General features: G+C 40.1%; 1 protein-coding gene across 6 annotated transcripts in view; it reads left to right on the top strand.

The window, feature by feature from the left end:
• Positions 1–25256, top strand: part of LOC138011253 (uncharacterized) — a 25600-nt gene extending 344 nt beyond the window's left edge. Inside the window, exons 1-5 of one of the 6 annotated variants that reach the window (XM_068858203.1) lie at positions 1–554; positions 11131–11462; positions 15668–17873; positions 18409–18651; positions 19873–25256. The exon at positions 1–554 is cut by the window's left edge and continues 344 nt beyond it. In XM_068858203.1, coding sequence (XP_068714304.1) covers positions 350–554; positions 11131–11462; positions 15668–17873; positions 18409–18651; positions 19873–20165 — 3279 coding nt within the window. In that variant the 5' untranslated portion in view covers positions 1–349 and the 3' untranslated portion in view covers positions 20166–25256. Of the gene's footprint in view, positions 555–733; positions 969–1003; positions 2974–3856; positions 4250–6482; positions 8388–9370; positions 9465–11130; positions 11463–15667; positions 17874–18408; positions 18652–19872 lie in introns of those variants that run through there. The other 5 variants (XM_068858209.1, XM_068858208.1, XM_068858206.1 and 2 more) reach the window with 5 other exon arrangements.

The raw sequence follows: 25256 nt of genomic DNA, 5'->3' as shown, positions 1-25256 counted from the left end.
ATTCATCTTGGGACTCAAATCTGTTATTGTCGCGATCAAGCACTCAGATTTGCGTTTTGTTGTAAACGAAATCTTTAAAGCGTTAAGAGATAATGTTTGAATTTCCAAGACATCTTCCATAGTTGGAGATGATTTATAATTTTCTTGCGATTCAAGGCGGAAAAATCACTCTTTCAATGTACAGCACGTCATGCGCGCTCAAGGGCTTGCCTAGAAAGGCCGCAGAAATCTAGGGATAGGTTACATAGCGGAGAAATTGGTCTGAATGGAATTGTTTGAATACAGGTTGATAACAATAGCAAAGGGGAAAAAGCTGTCGCGGTAGAACATACCACAAGCACGTGGAGGGATGTCTTGTGCCCGACCGTCTTGTGATGTTGATTCTTCCAGGTCATTCTTGTTGAAGAACCTCGCACATCGTTCGTCGACCTTCAACGTTAACAACGACGGCAGCTCCGCGCTTTTGAAGAAATCACTTAGTTCGTACAATGGGCACTGCTGCGAACTCAGCTCTGATGAAAACAAGGCCAGTGTTTTAGGACGCTCACACAAAGGTCAGTAAGAAAAGGTTTATTCATTGCTCAACCCGTTCATTATAAGAAGCGACTCTATTTCGGAATCAATGTCCAACCGGTTCCTCCGCCTGCCTTGCGCACAACGAAGTTCCGATGCGGTTTTACTTCCGTGTTTTGTGTCAGCTTGAATCCGATGTTTTGCAAATTAAACAAATTCTTCGAGTAAGCCACTAATTGACTGCGTCTAACGACGAAAGGGAATGTGATGGGATACAATGTAACGAAGGAACTAAACGGCTCAGGTTTTCTCCATGATGAATCGTTGTTCCAGCCTGAATTCATCTGAATATGCTGGCATCGACGGTCAGTTACCGCCAACATACCAAATTCAGAGGGGACAGATAATTTAAACAATGCGCGGCAGTTCTACATTTTATTCACTGCAATGATAATGTAAGTATTCCTCTACAGTTTCAAAACTCTTTTACTAATTGTTATGTTTATTAAGTGGCGGGGGTGTTTTTCTCGCGGGCTTTCTAGACCAAAAAGCCGTTCGCGTTTACGAACATCATCGCACGTTCGTGTGTCTAATTACAGTCTAAAGTCCAGTTTGATATTGTCTGTTACGTCCGGTTACTTACAATGTGCCGAAGCGAATGTTTATGCTGAGTTCTAAACAGTTTTTTGACGCGACTTGCGTTGTTAAAGCGCTAATTCATCTGAAGTTGCCGGAGTACTCAGTGGTCAGTGAAAGCGGCATTCGAACTGATGTCTGGATATTCCCGCCGATCGCGTTCTGCCATCGTCTGGTCGCGTTGAATGCAAACTGTATTTTTTTCCCGATTGGCGTTTGAATTCCCTCCTAAAGAGAATGTCAAACGTATGAAACTAAGTGAAATTGTGCCTTGTTGCTACTTTACGATGTCCGAGTTCTACAAAATTAATTCTATTCGACCGATGAAACACGAATGTCAAAGATGCGGACTTGTAAAGCTGAAATAACTAGTTTTGGTACAAAGATAAATGACTGGCTGGCTGACAAACTAAATTTAAACCGTGGAAGATAAAATGGAATACAGACCCCATTTACTTAAGTAAAGTCGCGCTTAGAAATATAGAGATCACTCTTATTCGGTTTTCGGTGCAAGTTATTCAGCCATCTCTCACCAAACCATATATCCTCCAACTTTTCTTCCATCTCGTTTGGTATTCATTTGCTATCATACTGAAACGCCAAACATTGTAAAATTAAAATTAGCAGGGATGTCTTAATCGCCTTGCTTAACTGACTCTAAGACGAGTTTCCAGCCGCTTTGCAAAAGACGGCGACAATAGACGATTACTTAATAGTTTCGACTGTTTCACCACACCGAGCCAGTATAAGTCGTTTAGTTGTGCTAATTTTAAGTGACTGATCAGCAATCTTTACTGTCAAACACTAGAGCAAATATAGTTCACTGAAATCAATTCTAGTTCAAATCGACGTTTTGACGCTGCAATATCATTCCTTTCTATGGTTGACCGGCCTTTCGCTAAGCAAAGAAACGAAGCCGAAAGCCTAGTTTTGCCCGATCGATCTAGCTTTTTGGAACGTAAACACCAACGCAGGTGAAAATGCTTATGAGTAAATTCCTTACGTTAAATATTTTAAAATGTTGCAGCTAAATATTATAAAGCGTATCTTTAAGTACCATTCGAGCTTGACCTACTCCGGGTGAATCTTAGTTCCGGCTTCTGGTACCTTCTAAATCATCTAAAATTGAAAATCTCTTTAGTATTTCCCCTGTATTCTAACAACATCCTATAGGCATGAACACCGCAAATTCATTTGAATCGAGTTAGTGTGTTGCTAAAACGGGTGTCATCCCTTGCTTATCTTGAATCAAGCTTTTAATCGAATCTCAGATTATAAGAAAAGAAACGTGGCCGTACAACAAACGATGTTTCGTTAATTTCATTTCATTCTATCTTTGCCTAACTTCAAGTTCATAATCGTTGTTAACGTCTAAATGTTCGGTACAGTACTCGCTTGGCCCTGGACAAGCAAAAATCTCTTTTCTTTTTTTCGCTTTTTCAATTTATCTAGCTATCCAAATCAGTTGGATGGGAAGAAATTTCAAATTTTGCATTGCAGGAGTTTCAGAACTCAATTTCTGGTGGCATATATGACCATTAATGTCAAATGTTATTGCTGATTTGTTTCCTTTGCGGCTGACGAGAAATTCGACTTTGTGTCGAGCAAGATGTGATATTTTATCGGCGTCAAGCAAACAGGAACAGTTTAAACACTCAGCTCAAAACAACAAGACCTTGTAGGATGCTGCTTCCTGCACATGAAAAACCAAGCTTTAAACTCCAAGAACTGCCATACGACCTTCAAATTTATTTTTTTACATGCAGTTACATGTAAATTTTGCCTGAATCCTTGCAACCGGCAGATGGACTTTACAGGATTGAGGTTTGTGTCTTTTCTTCAAGTTTGCAGATAGTAGGATATTTAGCATGACCGTAAACTGAATGTTATAATTATACTTAAGAAATGAAAATTCTCAAAATATATTGATGTAAAGGAAAGATTACTTCTCAGAGTTGAGAAGTAGAAAGATCTATTTTGGAATCAACCGGCTGCAAAGATAGTTTGCTTTCCAGCATTAAATTGGAGAAACATTAAAATTATCTCTTCATTTTCCCTATTACATAACAGGTGTGCATGGCAAGAATAATAGACAAAAAATTATTTATCAGGCATTGAATGCCAGTCTAGGCTATCCAAAATTATCATTTAACTGTACTTTTCATCTGTGAGAGGCACTGCAGTTTAAAGCCGCAAGATGAACCTGCTCTGGTCTTGTAACTTTTATCAATGATCCACCCTAAAATAGGTGGGGATAGCTCCCGCAGCCAGCGATCATAGTACTTCAGTTGCTCACTCGTTTTAGCTACGGATACCGGTCTGGCTCTCCATCTCTCGACAATAGTTGTAGCGTTCTCCTGCCGGTTTAGGCATACATACAGTTGAAATTCCAGATAATTCGTGTTGGAGCTATCTATCTTTTAAAAGTGAGTAAGTGACTGCCATTGAAATTAGAAGTCATTGCTTTAAATCCGCCTCAAACTCCTTTTCGAAGATCTTTGCCAATTTCGCTGGACCTTGATTTGTGACTTTTTGAAATACATGCTGATGAACCTTGGAATTGATGAATTAATGATTTAAACTTACTTAAGTTGCATCTTGGCTGAACTTGATCCGTCCATCATGCGGTATGTACATGACCCTGACTTTCGATAGAGCTCAGTTCTCTTACAGTGATGTCATTGTTTTGATTGCAGTCACTGTTTTTATTTTTACTCGACGTAAGTGAATTTCGGGAAGTTATAAGTCAGTCACAACTTTGAAGCGTGCAAAGTCATTTCTCGGCAGCGTGGACAAGGAAAAATATAAATGTCTGGCAGATCAGTGTTTCATCAGTTGCGTAGCTTATTACAGTTGAACACCTTACTAATCTCATTACTATCCCAGTACATGGAAAATCTACGACTGGAGTTTAAAGCAATTGTCAGTGTGACGGGTCGTTGCTAGTCTTTCTCGACTGTCGTTAAGTCCAGGAATAAACATTGGGCTTTTTTAATCGCGACAAAATTTGGAAGACCCTTGTAATGCAGTTGTGTCCACTGAGAAAGAATTTTCCAGTTAGCAGTGTTTGTGTGAATGCGGAAAATGTCGACGCTAAGAGGTGAGGGAGGATTTTAACTATTTGTTACTTTAGCGCCAAAGTATTTATAGAATTCGCTTTGCTTGTGAGTTTCTCTTTTCGAAGTAGCTGGAATTCCTCTACTGCAGAAGTTAACTAATATTGTACTAGCGGGGTGGAAAGACAAAATGTTTACACATGTTGAAAGAAGCAATTGACGCTTTAATTAAAGGTAAGTATGAACAAATATTGTGCCAACTGTGTTATTCACCGTGAGGAGCATACAGTGCCAAACGGTAATGATCAGTTGCAGAGGAATATTTGGGGACGATTGGCAAGGTCGGAAGATTGAATCACTATTATAATCAACGGAGTGGACTTCCTGAGAATACTTTTCATTCGAATGTTTATCATTTCACTGATACAATGTAAACACACTTTTTCAGTCGGGCGGCTAAAGCTGTCCTGCAGAAAACAAGAACAACTTTAAAATGATGACTGTACCAATATTAGTTTGGAATTTCTTCTATATAAGGCGTTCTTCTAGATAAAAAGTTCCTCTAAATAAAAAAGTAGCTTAAATTTTTGAAAAGGTTTGATCTTTTGTAATTTTCTGAATGTCCGGAAAGTTCAACTTCTTTCACTGCTTCCTATCCGGATTTTAGAATTTAACATCAAGGCAAACTCTTGCTTAATTCACTGAACTCCTTATAGTTAGCTGTCAAAGTTTAAGGAGACTTCCAATCACGAAACATGAAGCTTTAATTTGGAATGGGATCATAATAATATTATTGCAGCAATACCCGTTGAAAGTATTGTTCCCTCGGTAAATTTTACTTTAGTTGACTTGAGTAGCTACAATAATGTGGATAAGATCTGTAACTAGACAGGAACTGCTAAGTTCAGCTGTTTAGTGCCAAAGCAACATCATTTGAAGATCACAACTGTCACAAGGTAACCCGTGATGATTTTAGCCGTCCCAGAGTAAAGTTCATTTGTATCGTAAGGGATTGTCACACGTGTGATACTAAAACGTAAACATAGTTTTTGATTGATTGATCAAATGGTTAGTATTAGAGGTGCATGCTTTCAAGATTATTATTGTTGAATAAGACCCGTGGACGATCTCGCGTGCTCACGTGAGGAGACGAGGATTTCGTTCATAGAATCCAAAGTCAGAACATCCCTGACATGTTACGACACTGAACACACCCCAAGAAGATGTTTCTATTGCAGTGTATTTTATATAAATGACACACTCTTTTGTATATAAGAACTCGTAATTTGTGGGCTGACGCCGAACATTTTTATTTTTATTCTTTTGGCAATTTGAGCCTGAAACGTTTTGAAATGTTCTTAAATTTGTGTGGCAGTGGTATACTAAGTTCGACTGAGACAAATTGAGTTGTTCTTCACTGTTCTGCAGTGCATCATGCAGTGGCCGAGTTTTACATCATTCTTTTCAGTACTTTTATTTATACTACTCACCAAAACAAAGGAGCAAAACATAGATGTTCTTAACTGACTCTCAGGTTTATTCTTAGTTCTAAAAAGTTTTGGTTAATCTACGCCTGAACGTTCTTAACTTATGCATGAAAGAAGGGGTTCTTATGAAAAAACACAGTGTATCCTCACTGGCAGATAAACAAATTAACACACCATAAAATGTTTCTAATGCATTGGATTTTATATGAATGATAGTCAAACTTCAAAAGAACAATTACGGACAATCAGATCCATTCTTTTAAATACTCAGAACAAACACAGAAACATACTCTTATAATGCTGGAATGTTGATCAGTTGCAGCAAATTAGCAACTCATTATTGAGAAGTTGCAAGGAAATGTTTTAAGTAGCTATGTTCATAAATAAGTCAGTCAATTTTCGTCCAATATCTTCGTTCTTAAAATTAAGCCACATTTCCTGTTGAATGAAGAGCATCACATAAAAGTATTTACCTGCAAATTTAATTTAAATGACCACTGTCTGGGATCTCATCTTGGAATTCAGATGACCAACTGTCCCATCTTTAGTTTAGCTGCAGTAAATTAGGCAGTACGATAGGAAAGTACTGTTCATTAGCTTTATTTCAATGGTAACACTTTCTTGAGGATTTCACCCACACATTCAAGAGTTATAAACCACCTTGTGCAACATACTAGACAGCACCAACTGAGAAAGGTACTGCTCAGAAATCAAACCTTTATTTGCTCTGGCTTCAAAGGTGGTACAGACCCCACACTGCCGAAATACGTGATCATTACGCTTTCATTCTTAACTCAGTAGTCTTCACTTAAAGGACCACGTTTAACAATTTCAAACACAACAACTCAAAGGGTAGAGACACCAAGAACTGAAAGGACAAATCAATGCACATATATGAAGATGCAGCTGTGTAGTACAAAAGGATATTACATTCATTCGAATCTTCAGGCATCATATGTACTTCGTTATGATTATAACTCAGTATTTGCAAAGAATCTCATACCATTTAAACTTAAAATAGCTACACTTTCGATTATATTGTCTTTAAGTTGAAGTTCTCAATAACACTGTCCATTCAAGTCGTCTGAATTTTTGAGCACATTTAGGCGACATTTGCCTAATGGAGAAGTACTGAGGCTCGAGTTTTTATACACACGATTTCGGTTTTAGGTTTTAACTGCGTTTGCAAAGTTTGAGTTAAAATTTGTCTATTGATCTTTGAACCCAGCTCTCGCACGAGGATCAGATCATCCACTGACGTCATCTGTTCCGATCTCTTGTTATTATGTGTGAGCAAAGGCCATGGAAACGCTCAGTAGAATACGAATCTCCAGCGTACTCGAAAGCTGTGTTTATAATTCGCTTTCGCGAAAGGGAGAGTCGCCTCACTTGATAGGTTTACCTTGGTGAGCCTCAAATTCGTAACTCGACAAAATACCCAAATTCGGTCGATGTGCATGAGACCAAAAAGGATTTTGCTAAAGCTCAAGAGGAAGACCGACAATATTACTAATGAGCTGTCGTTCACTTCAAAGTGTATTCACTTGTATACAGCGACTGGTTTCGTAAACATGAAAATGGCAACACAAGGAAAAAACGCTTCCAATTAGTGGCAAGAGGTAGTCCTTAAAGTAAATAATTTAATAAATAGGCAGTGATTTGAAGAACACGTTCTTGAACACACTGACAGTGGATCAGTGTAATTCGGAACATTACTATGTGACTGGTCCATCACAAAATTAAATATGCTGCTATCTTTAAAAACTTTAAATAGCCTAGACTCCTTGATGAAATTTAGCTAAAGAGTTCTCACTTTTTCTTCATTATCACATCTGACTATGAGCGAGAATTATTTAAGTTTGGTCCATATATAAAGTTGTTGGTCGGTGATTTTTGATAAGCTGAAACAACGCGGCAGACAAATGGTAGCACACAATTCTGGGACTTTCTGGTCTATTTTGAAAGAAAATTGTATGGGAAATACCATACATGAAATTTACGTCAAGACATAATGGCTAACATCCTACATAGCGGAAGAGTATGTTAACGCCCAGACTGCTCGAATGGACTCGAAACGGGGCGTAAGACTTCTCAGTGTCATTTTCTTACTACCGAACTTGTAGTCCGCTCTTTAAAAATCTTGGATAGCAAGTAAAAGTGAATGAACATTTAACACGATGTGACAGCATGCAAATTCATTTGGTTGCTATGCTGAAGTGCACGGTTGTTTTTTTTCCTTTGATGATATAGCTGGTGACATGTTCCGCGGATGTTCCGTTTCTAAATTAGCATACAGATAGTTGCGCCATGCGATGAAACCCTTGCACCGAAAGGGCTTGGCTTCTTTAGGTACAGGATGATCATAAATGCGAGTAAATTACGTAACGAATTACGCTTTGTACAAGTAGATGCAAATTTTCTTTTCAGTGGAAGGATATTTTCATAGTAGACCGATTGAAGTGGATGAACAGGCATTTTTCATACAATTCCTTGAATTCAGTCAATCATCCGGGACCTCTGCGTACTCAGTATACATCCAGTATACGTCCTTACAAATACTCCGACTGATTATTGCAGCCATGGAGCCGACTAGAGAAGAGTTAAAAGATTTAAAAGAAGAGTTAAAACTACACTGATCTCGGAGATTAAGTACATTTGGGGGTAATGGAATTTGAGTGGCAAGAATGCGGAAGAGGTTTGTTACACATGCAGTGCGAGTTACATTTTTCGGATGAGCAGTAAACAGGGGGGATGGCCAGGGGCGTTGCAGAAAAAAGGCTACAAGATGGCTCCATATGTAAATTAATTCCGAAAACTTGAGCCATTTTGGTCTCATCCTTCATCAGTCAAATTTGTCGTGTGGTGAGAGGCGGCGTGGATGATGCAGGTGATCTCATTAATGTTGGTGGCGCGTCCATAGCCGGTGATGACTCACTGGTGGGGAGGGGGACAGGGGAGCCGTGCGTAACATATATGAAATTCCCATTGCATGATTTTAACGGCTATGTATATTACGGAAATTCAGCAGACGAATGTTTCGAGATGATGATGCAGAACTAAGTGCAATACAAAGTAATACTTCATTTCCTATTATCTTGAGTCATCATGACCTAGAAGGTTGTGGAAGATGACCATTTGTCCCGGCAGCGTCGAGTTGGAACAACGTTTTTCATCTCTCGTGCACCTTCCTCTAAAATTGCATTAAATGATAGTTTTTCAAGTTTAATAAGGGTCGAATAGCTTGTGCCTTCTGTATCCATCAAACTTTGTGCATAGGTAAACAGAATGTTTCTCCAAAATATTTGATCATTTAGTCTGGACTTCATTGTGCGCTTATCCATAAAAACAAGAACAGCGATTTTTTCCGAGCCCTCGACTCGGTTAACTTCCGGTTTTCAACTAAGGGAGTGGGGACAGTGGGGACGTAATCAAAAGGTGTGGCTTTCGTTTTCACTGAAGATTCTGGGAATATTTTCGTAAAGTTTGCTTGAGATACCTACCGACTAAAGTAATCTTTTCTCAGATGACTTATTTAAGGATTCAAAAATGTGCCGATGTCATTACTTTAGTATCCCGAGTTAATTCTCGCTTTGAAAACCTTTGCTGAAAAAAAAAATTTCTGGGAAACAAGTTTTCTTGGAAAGCGTTCGCGTTTTGTATAAATAGATCATGTCGCTTCCCGACAAACACGATTCAGCATAAATGGCTGTTTGCTGTACTCCGTTCGCTGTTGCCCGAGGTTTATTCAATGAAGTCTCGTCGGAAAGATCGCGTAAGTATCTATTAAGACGTAAGCGTACGCTGAAAAGCAGACTGAATAATGAATATGAGAAATACTTTTAGCAGTTTAAGTTTTGGATCAGTTTTAGTCAAATTGAAACTGAAATTAGAAATGTCTAAAAACTGGTCTTTCCAAAGTTTTGTAAGTGGGAGTCTGCAGAATAGTTCAGAAAAGATGGTAGTTGAGAATTAAACAATCAGATAAACAACAATATAATTTAGGTTGCGAATTCAACCGAGTACCCTGTGTCAGGTGGATCGTGCAGTGATGGCGAAAACCATACCGAAGGAGTTTAATAGACGAACAGTCCGGCGTTACGGCTTAGTAACTGGCACGTACCACAAAATATCTATGTATTACTTAATACAGCTGTCAGGGTTGCAGCAACACTGAGTCAGAGATAAAGGCATAGCCACAGGACTAGGGGCAGTGATTAAAAGTTCGGCTACAAAGCGGAAGAATGAATCGTTAATGGCACGAAAGGAATAGTTGAAACGGATAACTCGTGTATCAATTGCAAACGCGGATTTCTCAGCAATCGCTAACACACTTTTTTTCCTTTCCGTGGATTCCATCCATCGAACTGAAACGTTTGCATTAAGCCACTGGCCCTATCAAGTGATATGAATTGCCCTTGTTATGCAAATGTTTCTCAGAAAACGCGGTTCCAGAAATTGCTGATTTAATTATTAACGCACAATGTTAAAAGGAGAAAGTGACTTTCTTTGCTTTTTCCTTCAGTAATTCGATTACAAGCTTATTTATATGTCAACATTCCTTTCTAAGCAGTTGCTTAGAAAAACTTACAACTAAGAAAGAAAAACAAATGAAACCGACTAGATTTATATTTTCACGACGTTTCGAAGTCATCGTAACTCCATTATCAAGTGATAAATAAATACAAGTGCTAGAGTTTAAATAGATGGAAAGCATAATTTGCATACTAGGTGTTGTAAAGAATGTTATACAAATAACTTTTCCTTGATTGAGTCACTTTGGACATTAAGAGAGGGTGACAATTCCCTAATGTATAACATTTCATAAATTAAACAGTCATGTTTAGTCTTACATTTTCGTAAGACTTTGTAACATTCTTTACAACACCTAGTATGCAAATTATGCTTTCCATCTATTTAAACTCTAGCACTTGTATTTATTTATCACTTGATAATGGAGTTACGATGACTTCAAAACGTCGTGAAAATATAAATCTAGTCAGTTTCATTTGTTTTTCTTTCTTAACATTCCTTTCGTCATTATTTCTAAATTTTCGGAAAAGCTGATGGAAAATGAAACGGCTGTGATCGAGAAAGTTTCGCCCAAGTATGGGAGGAGTCATCAACCACATCAGATCCAGACAAACCGTCACACAAAGCTAATACGGGGGGGGGGGGGGGGGGGGGGTTGCTAACGAGTTTGGGTTTCAACCCTCATGGATAGAGATGACTGGCGCTGAGTCTTAGCTAACCCGTGTAGAAATGTGAAGGAGACAATCGTGAAATTGCTTTCGACTCGCAATTGAAATATGCTCTGTATGTGAATGTAATTGTCGTTTATTACTCAATCTTGAGATCAGCTGCTACACTGAATATATAATTTGAGTCTCATTAGAGTTCCACCCCCTCAAATGGATTGTTTTCTGCTCCTTTCCCGACAGCAACGTTTATCCAGTCAAAGATGCCTGAATCGTCTTGGAACGACGTGAGTCCACCCACTAATGGTGACCACTTCGCTATGCTCTTCAATAATCACAGAAATGATTTCAAACCGGTTGCTGTTGTTAATGGCTGCGTCAAAGAAGAAAGTCCGGCAACTTTCAACGGTTTCCATGAAATGGAGGCGAACAAAGCGACGCTTGAGAAGACTGTTGGACACGGAAGACCCCGATGTCATCATTCGGAACCAACTCGAATTCGCTCGTATAGCGAGTCTGCTCCTGGAAGTCAAGGCCGATGTGGTCGATTATATGAGAGGATTCAAAGTTCAGTGGTAGGTCATTCACTGCAATATGATTTTTTCTAGTTTTAATAAAGTGTGTGCACATATGCATACATTTTTGTACGCCAGCAGCTTCTGCCTAATACTGGGGCTTGTTCCTTTCCCTTTTTCTGACAGTACAGTGCTTCTTTAACGTTCCCCAGTAATACGTGGCCTGCTCTGTTCTGTATCACAGTAACTAAATGTCTAGCGGAAGACAAACAGTCGAATTGGGATTGTTTTTCGCTTTCTGGGCCTTAAACACCCTGGCCCTCTTCGAGATATCAGAGAGCGTTAGATTCAAGGAGGAGAACGACTACGAGTACGAGATTTTCTCACCGAACAACAGCGAGCGCGCGCAAACCAGCGTCATTTTGGCGGGAAAAACGTGATTCCGTCGTCAGTTTAGTACGAGGTTTTGCAAAAATGTCGTCGTGTCAAAACAAGTCAACAACACGGTAGCGGTTTTGGCATTTTTCGATCAGGGAAAGGCTCACCAGTTACCAGCAATAAGTATAACTGAGCAACCTATGCTGCTAACCAAGGGTAAGATGAATCGTACGGGTTATAAATTTTCTAAGTGTTTTCGCTAAAAACGGGCTGTCAAATATCGTACTCGTTCTCGTCCGCGTCCTAGAATCTAAAGGTCCCTATTACCCCAAGCCGGCCACATTTCCATCGCCGGGAGAGTTGGCCAGGCCACCGAGCAGGAAACTCCGTGCCGTACCCGTCGAGAATAATAGGGAGGTTTGAAAACTACGACGGCTACGGCAACAGCAACGCCACAAACAATTATATCATTGGTTAAAATGTGATAAATCATCGTGCTGCACGTGCGCACGCATTTTAGCAGATATTTCTCCTTTAGTATAAATACACAGGTGATTATACGAAATCGCGCGCTCTCACTGGCTCGCTATCTCGGTTTATCAGCCGATAATCACCTCGACGGACAAAATGGCTTCCTGTAGTCGTTTTGCCACTGTAAGTGAAGATGATTTCGCTTTGAAATGCTTTTATTTTCTCTTTTTTGAAATAATCACCTGTGTATTTATACTAAAACAATTATTCGCCTCAGGCTCAGTGATTATCGGTGAATATTCACCTCGACTTCGTCTCGGTGAATATTCACCGATAATCACTGAGCCTGAGGCGAATAATTGTTAAGTACTCTGCATATTAAACGACAACGTGAAATCACTAAGTTTGAGGTTTTGACTGCAACGTTACTCTTTCATCAGTCTCCATCGTGGATCTTAAAGTCCCTGGTGTATCTGAAACGTTCCAGATTTGATAGACACTGAAGGGTTGTGAGATGGACCCTATGGTATCAGTCTTGTTCTACTTCGGGGAGACTTGAAAATACAACATTTGGTTATTAAACGGGCAGACCTTTCTCCTCTGTTATTTCAAGATTTTAAGTGTTATTCCAATTTTTGATATATGTACTTTTGCATTTGTTACTCTCCCATCGAAGTTGAAAATAGTGTTTTTGACCGGGAATTAATAATTAAATAAAGTATGGTATAAAATCAAAACATGTCAAAAATTGAAAAACGCTGACACCTTTTAGCTGAGAATCTCAAAATCGATTGCTTATCATGAAAATTTCAGAAAATAATTTAAAATCATTCCTTGTAGCTTAAACCTCTAGAACCGGACTGGTCAGGACTGTTTTTGTTTTGCGAACCTAACATGGAAAAAATAACATCCAATTAAAATAATACCTTTTTGGATTCAAAACTGCATTCAAGGAGCACTAAAATGCCGACGTTAATTTCATTTTCATAGCGTACTAAAATACTGATGAAGTAAGAACGTTTTAAAGATCTGACACCTCGAACCTATGATGAGACCTTTAAAACCCACGATGTCGTCCCTTTCCTTAAAAGCTAGAACGTTTTGTCATTTGGAGATATAGTTGCAAAGACCACAATTATTCCTCAGTAATCGTTGGTCCAACCGGGGTTCGAGCCCAGTGAAAAGGTCCCAAAGTCCAATACTTATCCGGCTGCGTGAACCGTCTGATCAAAGTACGTGAGTGCTGCTATTTGAATGCTCTGTCTTTATGATGCAATACAAACGTTGCTGACTCTCAGTGCGACATTTACTAAAGTTGACTTTGATTCCTTGTATTTGGGGTCAAAATACAATAAAACGAACTTTGGTTCTGTTCCTATGCGGTCATTATACTAATCACTTTAATGAAGTCTCAAGGCGAGTTGAATCAATATTGGTGTACTTATAGGGGAATCTTTGTTTACATTACTAGGTTATCGTTTTCTGATCAATCAGCCAAGAATAGAAGAATAGGGTACCGAATAATATATATTTAGTTTTTTACTTCTAATACTGGCCCGCTATCAAAGCTTAGGCTACATTCACACGGTACCGGGCGAGTTTTCTACCGGTTGAAACTTCGTGTATTTAGGGGTTCCTCGCTAAACGTACTAAAATCTACACGCCTCGCCGTTCGAAAATTTGAACGCCAAAATCGGGGACGAATTTTAACCGGTACGGTCGAAAATTTAATCGTCGCGCTGCGAACACCTTTACCGTCTAAATTTTTGCATGGCAAAGGCGTGGTTACAAGGATGCGTGGTGACTCAACTGCTAAGCCAAGAAGAACACACTTTAATCCGTATGAACGCAGCGAAAATATTGCACGGTTCCCTGCAAACAAAAAGTCTCGTCAAATTTTTGAAACGGTAGAAAATTATAATAGAATACAGTAGGAGGCAGTGCGGCCCAGTTCGCAGGGCCCTTGCCTTGAGATCCGGAGATCCCGGGTTCAAGACACGTTCTGACCACTGGCTGAATTTGATCCTGGTAGTCCCTGGTTCACTTAGTTCTCAGCAGCACTTGTAAATAGCAAACCAGCTTGCCTCCAGGCCAGTTGGGATTCTTAACAATTATTGTTGAATGTTCTTTTTTTTTAGTGATTGTGTTTCATTGGCCCTGAAAAGCCCCTATGGGGAGTGGTCAGTCAAGTATGTATTGCATTGTATTGTACAATGACGTCAGCAGAGATTCCCTTATTAGAGAGAGTGAGAATCAATTTATATCAAGACAAAATAACCTATCAATCAATTTTCTACCACGTTTCAAGAGTTGAACATCATTGTTCAAGTTCCCCTTTTACTAATCCTAGCAGCCACTGAGTTAGACTACAAGCATTCCGAACCCACCTAAGCAAGCCGAGAGGAGAATGGCGATAGAGCGAGATCTATCCCCATTCTCCCCTCGGCTCACTTGCATGACTAAAGCGGGCGATTCGACTGACTCAGAAGGGGCTGCTAGCAGTCTGCCACTGAGTAAAATGAATTTGTTTTCTACTAATTTAATTTAATTTATTAATTTATTCCATTTTCACTGCAATTACATGAAAAAAGTTATATACAATATTACAAAAAAAAAAACTAAAAAATAAAAAATAAAAATAAAAATAAAAAAATAAAAAATAAAAATAATAATAATAATCACATTAATAGAAATCAAGTACATAACAAGGAAGTGGGATGAAAAGAAAATGTATGAGTATATAAAAGCTTAATTATTTAACTAGCAATTTGTTAGCTATCTCCTAACTACCTAACTAACAACCTAGCCTTCCTAACTAACTGCTGATTTTAGCCCAGGTCGTATAGGGGTGCTCAGGGCCGAAGACCTTATGTCTATAAAAAGTAGTGCATAATCTCTTAAAAGAAGAAACACTAGAGTTCGCAGTCCTCAATTCATCGGGCAAATTGTTCCATAAATAAGGATTCTGTATAAAAATGTTCCCTTAAAAAGTTCCGTCCTAAGTCTATTAATTTACAGTTTATTACTAGAGTGTGATCTTAATCTCTCATCTGAACAAAATTGAAAGTACGAATTAAGTGAAGAGTTAAAATGCCTGCACTTCAGTTTATAAGGGTCTATAAAAGGTCGAGAGGTCCTTGACTTCTCTGCGGCAAACCAGTGGTAAGTAGTATGTAAAACAAATATATTCTAATCATCTGGTCATGGTCTTGCCAGAGTCACTGCTTTACTTTTCAATGGTCATATATTGTAATTAAAACGGTTGTCTGTATTTTACTCTACAAAGAGACGACCATTTCCATGTTACGTCATGTCCGCCATGTTGGAACAGGGTTCGTTTGCAGTCTCAAGAGACTGGTTGTAAAAATAACCACCTACTATACGTATTCTGTTGTAACTTCCGTCTTCACTTTCAGAAACCGGGGCCCTTGGGAACATCAAGAGAGGAGTCAAATGGCCACCTCTTTTTGCCGATGGAAATAGCACTTCTTGGAGACCCCTCAGAGGGCCTACAGAAGGGAATCTGTCCTTCTGAAGAGCGGAAAAATGTTTTGCTGTGTTACCGACAATCACATTCACCCGAGCTTACCCCTCAACCCGGACTCTTCAGTGTCACAGTTGATCAGCATCAGTCGCTTCGTCCTTTCCGTAATAAGAACAGGTCTTTCCCTGATTTTAGAAAGGCAGAAAAAATGTGTTTCCGAGAGGAATTCGTGATAGAAAGTTCTGAGACTCTTAAACAGCATCTCGAGGTGGCGAAGGAGAGAAAACTCGAATATGCTCGTGTGAATGATTGGAATTCCTGTTGGGATTCATTAGGTGATTCATCGCGCGTCCAAGAAGAGGAGAAGATTTTCGAATTGTTAAGAAACAATGGACCGATGGCAGCTACAGACATTGCCGCCTCAACGGGCTTTGAGACAGAAAATCAAGTCAACCACTATCTGTTTTATCTTTACAAGAAAGGGCATGTTAAAATTAATGGAGGCAACCCGCCGCTCTGGACCCTTCGTGATTCGTTTCGTCAACAGTGTCCCAGGCGTCCTGGGGTGATTGGCGCAGAACGAAAACATGAGGCATTTTTCCGAAGAAGAAACCACAGTGATGACATCTGTGAACGACCAAGAAGGCACTCATTCCACTCCTATGAAAGCAAACAACGACAGGAACCTCGAATATTGGATAATACGAAGCCGTGGATGAGATCGAACGGCGTTCACTGTCCGAATTTCAGCGAACGAATTTCGCCGTTTTTTTGCAAGTTATGCAAACTTCCGTTTCCAACAGATGGTCAATTTGAAGAACACCTTCGAAGCACAAAGCATCAAAACAAGGTAGCAAAGTACAACGCAGTTCCTTACAAGAAGTTTTGCGAATATTGCAAGGTGCATCTGAACTCGGAATCCCAGGCCAACGAGCATTTCAACAGTGGCAGACACGAGCAAACTGTCGCAAAGTCGCAAAAGGCACCTCCCAAACAGCATCTGCCCCTGGTGTCGTCCACACAGGAGCTTAACTTGGACTGCACCACGAGAACCGAACCGTATGTTTACCAGCTGGAATTGCACAGAAAAGCAATGATAACAAACGCGGTGTTCTTCTTGCCAACGGGAACGGGGAAAACCTTGGTTGCTGCTTTAGTCATTGCTCACATGCTTAAGCTTAATCCGTCGCGCCAAGTGGTGTTCCTTGTCGATCGTGTCTTGCTTGTTCTTCAGCAGAGTGACTATCTGAGAAGAGAATTATCGCATATTCAAGTCGCAGACGAAGGGACTTCCAACTCGTTCAACGGTACGCGGCCCATTCGCATCGGTGCAGTGTGCGGTGAAATGAGGAAGCTGGAAGGCAATGCTCGTATCTATGAACAAGATGTACTTATCATAACAGCTGACTGCTATCGAAACCATCTTAATAACGGGACGCTTCGTTTTGATGACGTTTCGCTCATCGTTCTTGACGAAGCCCATCATTGTAACAAAGACCATCCTTACAACGTTATCGTAAGGGACTTCTACCTTCGAGAGGATGATCTACTTGGTCATCGACCGAAAGTCCTGGGCCTGACAGCGTCTCCAGCTGGGGAGCTATCCCTGGATAAGACCACAAAAAGGTTACAGCGCCTCCTGGGAAATTTAGGCGATGCAAAGCTCTTGAATGTGTCAAGCTGCACGCAGGAGCTGGACGGAAAAACAACCAAGGCTCTTCCTGAGTGTATCCCAGCTTCATACACACAATCGGAAGAGGACTTAAAGGACATCCTAGTGGAATACGTCACCAGGGCCTTCAACGTGACTGTTCGTTTAAGTGAGATGAAGGACTATAAGGACATCTTCCAGCCCTCGTCAGGGGGTCTCTTTAGCATCGATGACATCCATCCCGTTCTTCGTGTGATCGATAACATCGTTCTCTCAAGACCCGAGTCCAATGCGTTGAGCGCCCTGCTGCATTTCCAGTTTATTTGTGAAGCTCTTTGCGCGCTGCAGGAATGCGGAGAGCAAGTAGCATTGGAACATATGACAGAGCTTGCAGAGGAAGGATGCCCTCACGGGTTTGAATGGGCGAAGAATATGGGCCTGCCTTCTGAGAAACTCTGCTCGTATTTAGAGCAATACCTCATTTCAGGTAAAAACCTCCATAAGTTGTACCAATTTTAGTTCATATATATTTAACTACTCGACATTACCTAAATTTGGTGTTTGGCAAGCAACTTTTTCATGAGCGCGGTTTAAATGGTTATTACAAGGGACCTCGATGATTCTGGCAAAGGCCAACCGTCAACACAGAGACAGAATACATAAACATACTTAATTGACCTTGGAGCTTTTTAGGGTCAATGACACACAACAGCAACAACTGCTAAGAATCCCAACTGGCCGGAGGCAAACCAGTTGGCTTCTCACAAGTCCCACCGAGAAGTTGAATCAGGAATTCAACGAGTTGTCAGACCGAGCGGTCTTGAACCCCGGATCTCCGATCGCAAGGCAAGTGCTTTACCCACTGGACCGCAGTTTCTCTCATCTTCGTAAGTGCGGCATTACAGTTATAAGATTGTGATCTCCAGCAATGTTATGAGAGCTCCAGACTCTACCCGGGCTTGACAGCACTAGTGGCTTGTCACGAAACTCGTCTAACATTCTTCTTTTTAATGCTTCCAAAGGTTTCTCCTGGAGACCCGACCTTTCTGGTATAGCCTCTGCGGCGGATCAACTTGTCGAGCGCTTATCACCGGACAGCTGGTTTGGAGCGAATAGTGTCAGCAGCGCATGCGTTCTCGTTTTGGTTACTCGGCGGCGAACAGCTTACCACCTGTCAAATTACTTATCGAACTCCCCGGAACTGCAAGCGCATGGCATAAGGACCGCTTGGCTGGAAGGTCAACGAGTTAGCTTAGATAATGAGGGTAAGACACCGGCACGGTAATTGTAATAATAGAAAACGTCTGATCAGTCGTGATCAAATTGACCCGTTTAGAAGTGCAGTCTAATTGAAAGATCGGACGCTCCGTTTAAACGAACAGATCCGATTCACATTTTTAGTACGGAGGGACAACTGTCACCTCGGCCCAGATTCCACGAGTCTCTTACAGCTCAGTGGTAAAAGATCCGAAATAGTCAATTCGAAGGTAATATGCCCCGCCCCTGACCTTTAATTTGTTTTGAATATTTTTAGTATTCCCCTAGTCACAATAAAAAATAACCGATTCCTTCGCTCATTTTTTAATTTCTTTTACAACAATTGCAAGAATTTTAAGAAAACGACGAAACCTTTGAAACATGTTTCGACGGAAACTTCTGCCATCCTCAGTTAGCCTCAGAATGCAAAGAGATGAAAGCTGAATTTATAATAAATAGAAAATGCTAATGTCAAAAATAGTGACATTGGGATGAAGCATAGCGTGAAAATGTGGGAATTAAAAAGATAGTTTAAGATTGACATGGTGTAATTGTTGATTCAAAGAGGGTTGGTCTCTCTTATCATGAATAGCCTCTTTTAATTTTATCTTAAGTTGAAAACTGGTGGAGGCGTGATCTAAAGCACGAATACAATCTGCTGAACACGAGGCGTCACAATGTTCAGAATTCTGCGGATATTTGAAAATGTTCATTTTTACGCTATACTTCATTCCGTTGTTACTATTTTTCACATTAGCAATTTCTATTTATTATAAATTTAGCTTCCATCGCTTTGTATTCTGACTAAGTGAGGATGGCAGAAGTTTCTGTCGAAACATGCCATGAACTCAAATGTTTCGTCGTTTTCTTAAAGTTCTTTACTTTTCTGCTACTATCAAGACCAATTGCAAGAATTTTACGAATGACACCTTCATCCCTAGCAGTATAGCTAGACAATTCTCACCCGAAACAAGACCAGTGGTCTTGCTCTCTCCAGTCTCCTATAGCCTGGTGGAGCACCCGAACAAGTCATCGGAACATCATAGGTTCGACTCCTGTTCGGGGATACTCGGATTTTTTTCCGAGTATGATTTTTTTCCGAGTATCCTGAATCAACACCCTTCAGATCCGATCGATGGGCTTCGTTCACACAACCTTAGATTGGTTGATTCAATACGTCGCACCGAAGTAGTCTTACATGAACCTGTATTCTCTTTGTTGATTTTCAGAACTAGCGGTTTTCAAGCATGGGGAAATTGTCCAACAAATTCGCGATGGCTTAGTTCAAATTGTCGTATCTACTACTGCGTCCAAAGAGAATCTTGATATCCCGAGTTGTCAAATGGTGGTCCAAATGAATCCCCCGAGCTCGGCTCAAGCGCTCACGCAAATGCGAGCTCGCGGCCAGGCTGTAAGGTTTGTTTGCATCTCTAGAAACTATGAGCAAGCCAAGAAAATTGAAGATCTGTTAAGACGAGAAGATAATATGAAACGCGCTGTAAGAATGATAAACGGGTTTTAGAATGTTCACGCACGTCATAATCCAACTTTTAAAGAGATTCCATCTCAAGAGAAGAGTCGTGTCCCGTTTGTAACACTGTAAAAGTTTCTTTGATCGCCATCGAAATTAGTTAAAGTAGAATTGTGGTCGTGTCCAAACGTTTCCCAAGTTGTTGAAACTGAAATTGTCGCTAAAGACAACAGAAATGTTGGCAAAATTAGTAAGATTTGGCGATCGTGGAACGCCAGGTGATTAAAATACTACCAGTTGATCGTTTTCAATCACGTGACCAGCGGCCATATTGGTTTACTAAAACAAAAGTTGATATCTTCATGAAAATGGGATTCAGTTTCACGAGGATTGTTTATACACTCCAGCATGACAAAAGTAAAGTCGCACACGAGCCACTGGAAGTCACATGCCATTGGCTGGAGTTTATCACGGCTTTTAAATGGTGTAGCGACTGACAGTATTGCCTCTCCCCCCTGGACGGGACACTAGTATATTGCCTGGCTACCCCCAACAGTATGTCACCAAACCCTCTTATATACTTGCCCGTTGGGTGAGGAAAAAAAGTGTGGAAAAGGAAACAGAACGATAACAGATCTCTGCCTCTAAAAATCGTCCCGAGACAGGAGTCCGTCGCGCCAACGCGGCGCTACACCTTCATCCCTCCATCAGTTCTTTGTTTTAAGGTACCAAGATATGGCTGCTGTTACGTCATGTGAAAACGATCTGTAGACCAGGAATAACAGAATATAGCGAAGATATCGTTGACGTCGCCTATTGTTATTAATGTGGCAACCAGCGCCTCATTGGCTGTCGAAACAAAGGGTTTTTAGTTCCTTTGGTTGGCACGTTTGAATATCAAACAAAAACGACGTTTGTAAACAGATATCTTCTCTATGCGTTAACATACTTTAATCAGTTCTATGAAAGGCTAAAACCAGCGTAATAAGTAATTCACGAATGTCAAAGGCTTTGCAGTTCACATTTTCCAACTGTTAGAGTACATTCTCCTTGACCCTTGAGGTTATTGAGCTACGAGAAAGTCAGAGTATGCACGGAGACATTCTCTAATGTTTCTGTGTACGTGTTTACTTTTGAAGCAAACATCGTAACTTATTTTTTAACTCAGATGAAAGAGTGGTACAATAGCAATACTTCTAGAAAATTCTTTGGTTCAGATCCGTCTTCGTTAGTCAGGGATCCATCCAACTGTATTACACTTTATAAAAATAGACAAGTGAATTCCTCTTCTCAAGGCACTTCCAAACGCTGTGTTTAAATCGCTGTTTTGGATACTCGGAGCACAATCGTCAACGGGGTTAAATTATTCTAGTTGTTAATTTTCTTAAACCAAAAATGTGATTTGATATTATGTGTTCCCAAATCGTTTGTGACCTCGACCAAATTTGGTGATCAACAAAGATGGCTATTTAACAATTATTCGCCGAAGGCGAGGTGAAGAATTGTTTTAGTATACATATTTGAAAAATATGCATTTCCTTTGAAACAATTAATTTCTTCGTCTGTCATCTCGACAAAAAGGGCTTGCCGCCATTTTGAAAAAACTGCTTACGTGATTATCGCGCATCTCCTCAAGTTCAACCGAGCAGCGCAGAGGATTTTCAATAATCACCTATGTAATTATACAAAAAATCAGTATGTCTCAATTCAGTGCACTTATAAGTAACATGGCACCATAGATTTATTTTTTCATCAGCCGACAGCTGAATAAATATGTCAAATGTGAGAAAAATGCAGACGATGTTGATCGAAAGATGACGTCAACTTCGTCCACACGAAGCTCCCTTCAGGGACAAGAATGTTTTGTAAATTATTAGAACCCATGACGCCATTTTTACGGGCAGAGACCTGAGAGAAAACAAAGGTTCTACCGTTAACATTACCAATATTGCATGGAACAAGGAGAATATGCCAAAAAAGAATATTGAATATCACGTGTCACATAATGTTGGTTTTTTTATTGTTCAGTCAATTAATAATGATTATATAATTTTTGGCTTTTTCTTGATTGGCTGGACAGTTTCCAAAGCCAACAGCATGGCGTTAAAGCGTCGCCAGTGGCAAAACGCTTTGTTAGTTCATGTATTTTTCATGTACAATATTATTTTAAAGAGAGGGTTTTTTTCAAGTAATTTATAGTGACATCTAATGTTATTAACTTCCGTAAAATACAGCTTAATTTGCTGATTGGGCGGTCAATTAATTAAGTGTCGTCGGTAAACAAGCATCTATAGACTAATCACAACAGAGCGATGCAAGCCACTCAAAACTCAGGCAGTCGGCACCAAGCCCGGAGTTTCTTACTGTTGATTGGTTCAAAATGGCGCGTGATATCCTCCGAAAATCACTAAGCACAAGCACCAAACCAAATTACGCACACGATGAATAATTAATCAAGAGACGAAGATTTTTGGCAAATCATGAATAGAAAGCAGAAAACTGTATAGCTGCATTTACCATGAAAAATACCATGTTTAGCTGCTGTGATGTTTGCGCTTTTAAAATGAGTTTCTGTTTTTAAAATCATTTAAGATTAAAATTCACAGGGCCCTTGTTGATTACAGTATTTGCACTGAAAAGGCATCCCCTGTTTCTCTAAATACACCTTAATTCACTCACAGCGTTAGAGTCTTTCATTTTGGTCATAACGAAGGATATTTTAAAGTTAGTATTGTATTTATCGTGTAAAATCAAAGAATTGGGGACAAGGGACGTGTTTAAGTTATAAAGCGTTTTGATGGGGAGTTTAGTTAAGAAACGACGCCGGCGACGGCAACCACAAAGGCACAAAACAATCATATCATTGGTTGAAAGAGGAATAATGATCGTGGTCCACGTGAGAAGATACATAACAACGACGTAAGTTGCCAAATTTGCAGTATGAGGGAGCTTTAACAACGGCGACGTCAACGAGAACGTCACAAATTTGAATATTTAGTTTAAAAAACAATATCTTTGCACGCTCTGCACGTGCGTTTTTCATTTTTGTCCATTTCTTTGCCGTCGTCAGAAAACAACAACGTGAAATGACCACATTTGAGGTTTTATGAAGGACGTCAGCACTTAAAGATAAATTTTCATTTTCTCCCCTAAACTGCCATACCCTTCTCACATTAAAATAACTTGGAATAGTCATGAAGTGATTACAATAATGAGAATTTACGTTTGAGATGACGTTCTCGTTGCCGTTCCCGTCGTTTTTGCTAAAGCTCCCTAGTGTAGCAGCTCTCGTAACCTGCTATTGTTTAGTATTATGAGCAGCTTCTATTGTTTTTTAACTCTAAGTCATTGTGTCAATTGTTTAGTCTTTTCTTTTTTGCTAGAGTAACGAGCCAGTCACATTGAACGTTACGAGAGCTGCTACATCACGTCAAATTTGAGGTTCTGACGACAACTTGAGCATGCAACAGAGAATCATGTTTTCATTCTCTATTTCTCCTCTGAAACCGCTCGTACCAATTTATTTCTTAGGATACTTCGCTGACATTGTACCAGGTCAACGAGGTGGACTTACTTACGATAGTGCAAAGTTATATTTTGCGGTGACGTTTTCGTCCACGTCGCCGTCGTAGATCTTATAGGGAACTTACGAGAGGACGACGACGACCGCTACGATAACGCCATGAGACGGCAGTAGATTTAATGAACGAAAACAATGGCTTTGCACGCTCCGCACGTGCATTTTGCAGCTTGACACGTTCACCAGCCGTCGTCGCCCTGACAACGACGTGAATTGACCAAGTTTAGGGTGATGTGGAGAACGTGAGCACCTGAAGATTGAATTTCAATTCTCTCACCTAACATCCACAACGGTCAATACCAATTTTATCCCTGGATTGTTGATACACAAAACCTATGCCGCATGAGTTGGAGTAATATCGAAATTATTGCAATAAGGTGACAAAATATTTTCTGACAACCATCTCGTAGCCTTCGTCGTTGTCGGCCTTTCGAAAGGTCCATAATGACCTTGTTCATTACAAGGGCCAACAGAACAGTCACAAATGGAAAAACGTGCACTATGGCATCTGAGATATGTGAAGTCAGTTAGTGACATTGTTAGATCAATTTGAAACAAAAGTGTGTGAATGTTCCCTTCAGCCTCTTTCAAGTCTTTCCTAGAAGTAACTTGGTGGACAGATTGATCATCGCGTTTTCGGCAAACAGCAAACGGCGGGCTGATGTTTTCGTTTTGGAGTCTTGCCCATTCTGTGCTTGTTAGCTACAAATGTCAAACACTTTCTTAAACCTGTCTGCACTACTTGATTTGCTGTTTCTCGTAAATGCGATGGCAAATCTCGAGATTGTTTTATAGCTTATCCAAAAGGAGAATTAAAAACTTTGAAGAAGAGAATCGATTGTTTGTAAGAGAAACAAGAAGTCCCAACAGATACGTCCAGAAAAGCAAGCAATTAGATGCACGCCGATTTCAGTAAGCGTCACGAAGTGTCCCCTTTCTCTTCTCCCAAAAACAGACAAGTGACGTCACCAGAATGCTGTTCCTCAATTGCAAGTAAAGATTAACAGCTGCATTTACTCAAAGCTAAAAATAACGCTAACCTTTACCCTTATTTTATTGTTGGAAATAGGTAACAAACGCGGAAACATTGTTGTGGAAGCAAAATGTTCGGCCCGCTTTCCGCCCCAGGAAACATTTGTTGCGGAAGCAAAATTTGCTTTCCGGGAAGCAAAGGTGTTTCTGAATTTGTTCAGAAACACTTTGCTTTCTCAGCAAATGTTTCTTCGTTCGCGCGCCGAGGAAACGATCGGGAAACAATGTCTCTGCAACAGTGCTTTCTCGTTTGCGGGCGCCTTTAGACTTAAAAGGACACTTCGTGTAGAATGTTAAAATTGGTCGTGCATCAACTTACTAGTATTTCTGGACTTAAGTGAGTCCAACCAAACCTGAAATTCAAAAACCATAGTCGGTTATTTTTCCCACACCTATCACTTAACGTACAGAATTCGAAATGTTGGTTAGTACTTTAGTCAGTGGAAATATTGAAATACTATACCGGTAAAATTTGAGATTGTTAAAATTTTGTAATCACTGATGTCAACTTCAAATAAACTTTGGTCTAA

The sequence above is a fragment of the Montipora foliosa genome, chromosome 7, assembly GCF_036669935.1.
Source record: "Montipora foliosa isolate CH-2021 chromosome 7, ASM3666993v2, whole genome shotgun sequence".
Taxonomy (NCBI): Eukaryota; Metazoa; Cnidaria; class Anthozoa; order Scleractinia; family Acroporidae; genus Montipora; species Montipora foliosa.
This window is presented reverse-complemented; position numbering and strand designations above follow the sequence as displayed.